General features: G+C 44.2%; 1 protein-coding gene across 1 annotated transcript; it reads right to left on the bottom strand.

Annotated features, from left to right (window-relative positions):
- Positions 1-824: 824 nt before the first annotated feature.
- On the bottom strand, positions 825-1,802 carry LOC135198216 (uncharacterized). The gene is made up of 2 exons (XM_064225789.1): positions 1,482-1,802; positions 825-1,358 (listed from the first exon to the last, which is right to left on the bottom strand). Exons 1-2 carry the CDS (start codon positions 1,800-1,802, stop codon positions 825-827), a joined length of 855 nt encoding a protein of 284 aa, XP_064081859.1.
- Between the last annotated feature and the right edge of the window lie 6,197 nt (positions 1,803-7,999).

Raw genomic sequence — 7,999 nt, 5'->3', positions numbered from 1 at the left:
TTGAAACCTCTTGACCGCAAGAGGGTTCAACACCTATTGCCTAGCATTGTCCACTAGGTCCTGCTCTTCCTCCAGAATTAAAACAAGTTTCGACAGTGGTCTATCATAATCCTTGCCCTCCCTTCTGACGTCACCGTCCTAACCAGTCCATCTTTCCCTGCTTTAGTCTGTACTACTCGGAGCCAGTGGTCCAATGGACAGCGGTGCTACACTTTCATTGACCATAAGGACTATGTCTCCCACCCTGACGTTTCGTCGTTCCTTGAACCACTTCTGTCGCTGTTGTAACCCCGACAGGTATTCGCGTTTCCAACGTGCCCAGAACTGCTCAGCCATGTGCTGCACTTGCTTCCATCTCTGCTTAGAGTAGCTACCTGTTGCAACATGGCACCCTGCGGGTGACTCCCATGTTTAAAAGCTTGTTTGGTGTGGAGTGGAGCTGGTCTCTACTGTCTGAGGTGACAATGGTAAGGGGCCTACTATTAACTGTTGCTTCCACCTCACAAAAGAGTGTACACAATCCCTCATAATCCAATTGCTGTGTCCCCAAGACTACATCCAGGACCCTCCTCACATTACCTATCATCGTTCCCATGCTCCTCCAAAATGTGAGGCGCCCGGGGGATTGAAAACAAATTCCACCCCACACTGGAGCAACTCATTTCGAACCTTGTTTTCTCCCAAGAACTCATAACTGGAGTCTAGAACCTTCCGTGATCCCACAAAATTAGTGCCGCAGTCGCATCTAATCGTCCTAACATGTCCACGACGAGCCAAAAACCTTCTGAAGGCACTAATGAATGAGTCTGATGTGAGATTTGACGCTACTTCCAGTGTATGGCCCTCATGTTCAAGCAGGTGAATATAACTCCCCAGTGCTTTATCTGCGCTCTGCCCCTTTTCACGAAGAATGGTCCAAAAAGGTCCACCCCGGTGCGATAGAAGGGTGGTTTCCCTGACTCCATGCGATCAGGTGGTAGATCGGCCATTTGCTGTTCAATTACCCTTCCATGTACCCTGCGACACTTTATGCATTTCCCTAGCACGCGCCTCACCGCTGCATTACCCTTAACCACCCAAAATTTCTCCCTCATTAGACCCAGAACATACATTATGCCCATATGGTTGGAACGCTCGTGATAATACTGGATAACTATGTCAGTCAAGTGGCCCTTATATGGCAGAATAATTGGATTCCTTTCGCTCGGGGCAATATTCGCCAGTGATAACCTCCCTCCAACGCACAATAGCCCATTTCTCAGGATTGGTTTCAATTTTCTTAAGGAGCTGGAAACCCTGATGGTGCTGCCCTTCTCAAGACTTGCTATTTCTACCTCATAAGTCATTCGCTGTGCTACCTGCACAAACCACAGTCTCTGCCAAGCTCATAAACTTGTGTTAGACAATGCATGTTTAGTTCGCTAAGCTGCTGCCTATGTTTTGCACATTAAATACCTGGTAAACAATATGACCCAACCTACGGCTCTGAGTAGCCGGATCCACTTTGAGTAGTGGTGGATGATTTTATGCCACCCTGTCTGAATACAATCCAACCCAACCCTGAAGCTAATTGTTTGGCAGACTTGCGCCCTTTTGGGACCTATCTCACGCCTAACTTCTAGTCCTTCCACACTGTTGGACATGTGGGCTGGCTCTGCTGGCCAAAAACACTCCTCCTTCAGCAAAAAACCCGGCCCTGTTCTCCACCTTTCAGACTGCTTGGAGCGTGATGCATCGTCTGCCGGGTTCCATTCAGAGTTAACGTACCTCCACTCATTCTGATCACTTCCTTCCCTTATCATAGAGACTCTGTTCGCTATAAATGTTTGGTACCGAGCTTGATCATTCCGAATATAATAACTCAAGACCGTTGTTTGAATCTGTCCAATAATAGACCTCGTCCACCTTGAAATCTATCATGGCCAGAATTGTGGTTCCAAGTCTTACGGCTAGTACAGCTGCACTAAGCTCTAGGCGGGGTACTGAAACGTCCTTCAAGGGCGCTACCCTTGCCTTTCCCATAATGAATCTACAGGATACATTTCCCCACCGATCTGTGACCCGCAAGTATGCCACTACTCCTAAAGCCATGATGCTCGCATCCGAGAACAGATGCAGCTGTATGCGGGAGGTGCTCAACACTGGGGGGAGTGTAATGCAATTCTTACCCTCATAGTCCTAATACTGACAATCCTGAGACTAGGCTACTGCAATTTCCCCTGTTCCATTGATGGTTTCAACATTCACCTTTACGTCTTGCCTCTCAGTGCAACCTAATGTCTTCATTATAATGCCTCTGAACAAAAGCATGTAGAACTCCCATTGTCCAAAAAGGCCCTCGTCACAACCTCCCTTCCTTCCCTTGACCTAACCCTTATGGGGCACAACTGACATCCCTGTGCCAGCACTACCCCCCTTAACTGCTCTGAACATAGCAATTTTGTCAAGCGTACCTTCCCCCTGAACCACTAAGGCCCTATTTGCGCTCTCTGGTTCCACCACTTCTGCTTCCTGGTGTCGGTGCAACAGAGTTGGATGGTTTTTGTTACACACATTGCACCTTTTTTCCCTGTACCTGCAATACTGGGACATATGACCATTTCTCAAACAACTAAAACAAAGCCTCATTCCTTATGGTGTTTAGTTTGTCCTCATGTCCCATTTTAGCTATTTGGTCGCATTCATCTATTATATGTGGTCCTTTACAGTGCCAACATGAAAGTGGAGCCTCCCCAATTTTGTTACATGAAACTTTCCTTGCACTCATTAACCCTGTGATTTGCTTGGTGCCGAACCCTCTCCTAACCCAGGGGGGTGGCCCCCTTTTTACCACTCTCGAACAGGTGGCGTCCAAACAAGGGATTTTTTAAGACCCTAGCCTCCCCTTCAATGAAACTAACTAAATCATCAAACTGTATGGTCTGCTTCTTCTCACTAATTATCTTGTCGGCAACTCTACACCATTGGTCCCGCACACTAGATGGGAATTTGCTCAGGATCAACCTCATTGTTTTTGGGTTCTGCAATTCGGCGACACCATAAGGGACGCACGAAATTGCATTTCTGCAGGTTTTTAGCATCACCGCATACTCATCAAAGTCCTCTGCATTATTCTCCCCCCCCCATGTCCTTCCATTCGATTTTATCCACGTATGCGGTGGCTATTTGCTCAAGGTTGCCGTATCGCTCCTCCAGCAATTTTCTTGCCTGCCTATAGCCCTCTGAAGCATCTAAGTGGAGGCAAGCTGCCACTATCTCATTTGGCCTACCTGTTGTGTATAAATCCAGATACCTCAGCCTTTCCTTATCATTTGTCAGCTGGCTGCTAAATATGTCGTCGAATGAGCGGATGAACCTAAAGTACTTTGTATAATCTCCATCAAACTTAGCCATATCCTGCTTGGGCATCAAGCCTTTGAGGCTGCAAGAGATTAATGTCTGCAAGATTTCCTTATTACTTAAGTCCCCTTGGTTATTCCCACCTGAGCTAACTTCAGGCGCTACTGCACCTAAGCCCATGGGTTGTTCACTCCTGTCCATGTCAGGGTCTATGTGTTCCCTTATCCTTGTGACGGGAGCTATTTCTCTATTATTTTCGTCAAATTGTTGTAAAACCTTCTCATCTGCCACCACCTCAGCTATCTCTGCCTCCAACCTAAGCTTCTCCCTCCTCTGTCTTAAGGCTTCTTCCTCTCGCTCTATGGCTTGCAGCTCTTCCAACTTCTGTAATTTTGCTTCCAACCTGGCTCTAGAAGCAGCTGCCAACACACGCCTACTCCCAGTAGAACTCACGCTTGACTGTTTAGAGCCCCCTGAAGCAACAGATTGCCTACCCATAACTGATGCGCTATCCCCCACATTTAAATGTTCCTCCTCCTCTGGGATTGGCCCAATGTCCTCTCCTGCCTCTTGGTCCTGATTGATCTCACTGTTCTGCCTGACCTCGAGTTCCTTCAAAAATTCCTGAACACTCCTGCCCTCCTTCTCTAGTGACTCGCTCAGACGCTGATACAATGCAGATTTGTTCCCCCCCATTGGGAGGCTTCTAGCTCTCAAACCCTCCCTCAATTGCACAACTTTAAGGGTCTCCATTTTCCTGGATTCAGCTCTGGACACTCCCTATGAACTAACGAAATTCCCTAGTCGAACTGTAGCTGACCTAACCAAGGAGTTGCCAAAACCCGCACCACTCCGTGAAGACAACTACCAGTACCTTACTCAGTTGCGACGTCACAAAGATCCTTCAAGTCTAGGGAGCAACCCTGAATGCAACAATGTCTCGTGTCCCAGCCTTATTTACTTAAGCCTTACTGCAAGCGGCAAACAGACTGTGGGAAATCATCCTACGAACCTGAATTAATACACCATGAGGCTTAAACATGATGCACTGCTCTCCCGACTCGAGCACGCCTGCCCCTCTAATTGCTATTAACCCTGTACCGTGGTTCATCAGGGTCCCTAGCTGGGACACCACGATCCTACCAAATTTCGTTACCAACCCACAAACACGATCTTGAGCCCCTCAAATTTGCCAATCAGCCCATGCCCTGGAAACTCACCCAGATGTAGTTTGCATGCCCCACAAAATTACGCCCCCCCCTGAAGAAATGGCACAAATCCGGGCACCATCACAACCTATAGCTATATATATATATAATTTTTTTTTTTTTTACAAAAGGTAAGATTGTAAGAACCCTAGTTAAATACACCCTACACACACAAACCACTGCCCAGCAATCAACAATTCCCACATTAAATGACCCAACTTGAATATTATCCAAAACAACATTAGTTGCTCTACTTAACCAGTCCCTCTTACGACGCCAGTAGAATAAATTTGAGCAGCCATCAGAATCTTAAACTTAACTGTTAAATATTAATGACGTACGCCAAATTCGTTAAGATTCGCTCATGAACATTTTAATCCCTTCGTTGCAGAACCACCATATGCCTGATAAAACTTGACTCATGTGACACCTTTAACAATCGCGCTCAAACTTTCGGCGGTACACAACGTTAAACACGAACTCTTAGCATTCGTTGCGGAACCACCATGGCCCCCTGACAAATAATTGCATTGGTGACGGCACTACCACTAAATACGCCTAACAATGCCTTAAAGAAATGGATCCAACAATGGCTTCTTATTTGTGTAGACTTAGCCTAGCTTTCCTCACACTCCTGGTCTTCTTTGGCGCAGCGTGTAGCGGACGTCCTTTGAAACCAGCCTCATTTCCTCGTCTTCTCCGCACAGCTTCGCCAGAGGGGTGGTAGCCGATTTGTGACTGTGGGCGGCCCAACGTGGGTTTGAGTGATACGCGACTGTCTTATAGTTTCCTTTATTACAATCGGTCACTGAAAAAATGAACAAACATAAATATTCACAGTGGTGACAATTTTGCCATTTTAGTTAAATGATAACTCCTTAACACTAGGACAGGTAAATCCCTTAACTCACATTAGAATCAATTTCTCAGTGATCACAATGGTTAAAATAACAATAATTGCACATAGAATCTTTAAGAAATATACCTAGGCATTACCATGCATTTCGAGGAAACCAAAAATGTATGAGCGATCTCTTAACAAAATAATACTCTTACTTACCAATCGTTTGCTTTCCCACCGTAAGGACCGTCCGTCTTAATCCCCTCGTGGTCCACTGCCTACATTCCTGAAGGGGAACGGCATCGTAATTTGTGCACATGACCCCTAACGACACTTGTTAAATGAGCCTATATTTCCATCATATTCACTTCTCTATTTAGGACACTTGTTAAACGAGCCTATATTTCCATCATATTCACTTTTCTATTTAGCTATCAACTGTTATTCATCAGCAACAACCCTCTCTTAGCTCTTAGTTTATAGAATCTCAGTACACTGCAATGCTTACCTCCTAAATCGCTTTAATTTCCTCAAGGCCATGCACATCCGTCTGCTTCTAGGTTTAAAACACAAAGCGAGCTTCCCTCCCACGCACTTGACCAGGCGGCGGGAAACCGAGCCGATGGTTCCTTTTTCTTGCTCGTCATGAAGGGAGAGGAAAATAGGGGAAAGCGTCCAAAATCACCCTTAGTGCCCACCAACAGAGACTTGTTCTCTCGTAAATAAATTTTTTTTTCTTTTTTTTTATGGGACAAGAGTATACGCTTATGTCTTATATCGAGTGGCCCGAAATTCAATTACCAAACTTTTCTTTACCACAAAAACAGCTGTTTTTCATCGCGCAGCGGACATATTGTTAACAGTCGCGCAGAGAAGATGCCCAAACTTTCCCGCGTCGACAACGACAATAAAGAAATCCTACGGTAAATTGAATGGACATAGAATATAATTTTTCTTGATTTTTCTTAAGATTCGAAGATGCAGCCTGCTTTATCGGGTCTCCCTCCCAACCCCCCTTTTTTTTGAAGCACTAACTATACTTCCGTACTCCTGAAGCATCTATTTCTGTTTATTACGAGGGTATAGGTGCTTCATGATTAATATGAGACCGCGCGATGCTCTCTCATTATATAAATACACCGCCGTTGTAACCAATTTTGCCATGAACACCCAGAGAGAGAGAGGGATGAAAGATGATAAGCCTTCCTTTGAATATCTCAATGATGCCACCCGGCTTCCCTGTTTAATCCTGGATGCTGAGTAAAGATGAGTAAACAAACATCTACGAAGGGGTGAGACAAAGTTGTGAGACGTCTTTATGATGAGCATTTTTTCATGACTACATTAATTTTGGACTTGTGCAAGCAATGGACTGAAAATCTTGCTTTTGTGTCACCTTTTCATTCAAGGATCCAGCAGCCCCTCTCGCGTGTCTTGTCATATATTTTTGGGTCATATTTATCGTCACCAAATGCAAATGTTAATGGCACAGGAATGCGTTACCTGCTTTTGAAGTCTTTATAAAAAAAAGATAATAAATAAATAAAAAAGAGCCAAAGAAATACAAACAAAAGAAGAGATGAGAATGTGAGGTCTCATGATATTATTGTCTCTCCTTCAAGCTTAGGAAAGCGAACATTAATATACGTTAAGCCGTCGCTTTGGAAGGATTACAACGGAAAACTGAAAATAAGCAAGACGGAAAATTAATGTTGGAACTCACTGTTTATCGTTTCTAACGAAGTTTTCTTAAACACTAATATGAAGATAAGACAGCAATATCATGCTCCTTTGTTGAGTGTTAGCCTTAGCAAGAGTACGAAAGAAAAGGATAATGCGTTAGCAAAGAGAAGTTCAATGAAAATAAAGAAAACACACACGCGAAGATGGAAAACGGCTAGAGTGTTCTCTCTCTCCCATGAAACAAATTTATTGCGAGTAAAGAAATGAGATTAGGGTATTGTACGATAGTGAGGACCACAGAGATACGAATGGCAGTGGGTTCTTTTTACAAGATATTTCCTAGATTTGAGAAGGCACTGAATCAAGTGTAACGTAGTTACACAGAGCCTTCCCTCGAATAAATTAAGATATAAAAGACTTGGGATATTTTAATACTATAATCATGTCGAACTCAAAATCTACGTAAAAAATAATCGAGTGTGAATGTGCTGGGGTCATTCTTAAAAAAAAAAAAAAAAAAAAAGTGGCCTCCACAAAATAATTCCAGGAATACCTTTCGCAAAATAGTCATCTTGTCAGCGAGATGACCCATTTCTTTTCCCGTATGCCATAGAATACGCAGAGATGAAAGCGACCGTAGGAAAAAAAAATAAAAATAAAATACGCTTCTTTCCTACGCTCACCGGAACATCGTCTGTTCTGATCAATCCACCAGTGAATATTCCTTCAGAAACATCTGACATCAAACGAACTAAGGATTTCTCTGAGGCAATATCAAGATTGGTTCTCAGTGCAGTTCACTGAGAAAATATTGAGCAACTGGGTCCTCCCCTTCGTCTCTGTACAAAGATCCCAAGATTGATGACTGCTGACTATGGGCAGATGTATAGAGAGACTTTCGGCTTGTCTTGAACTCCATCCATTCTGC

The sequence above is a fragment of the Macrobrachium nipponense genome, chromosome 22 (genome assembly GCF_015104395.2).
Source record: "Macrobrachium nipponense isolate FS-2020 chromosome 22, ASM1510439v2, whole genome shotgun sequence".
Lineage (NCBI taxonomy): Eukaryota > Metazoa > Arthropoda > Malacostraca > Decapoda > Palaemonidae > Macrobrachium > Macrobrachium nipponense.
The sequence above is the reverse complement of the archived record's forward strand: the minus strand, read 5'-3'. Positions and strand labels throughout refer to the sequence as shown.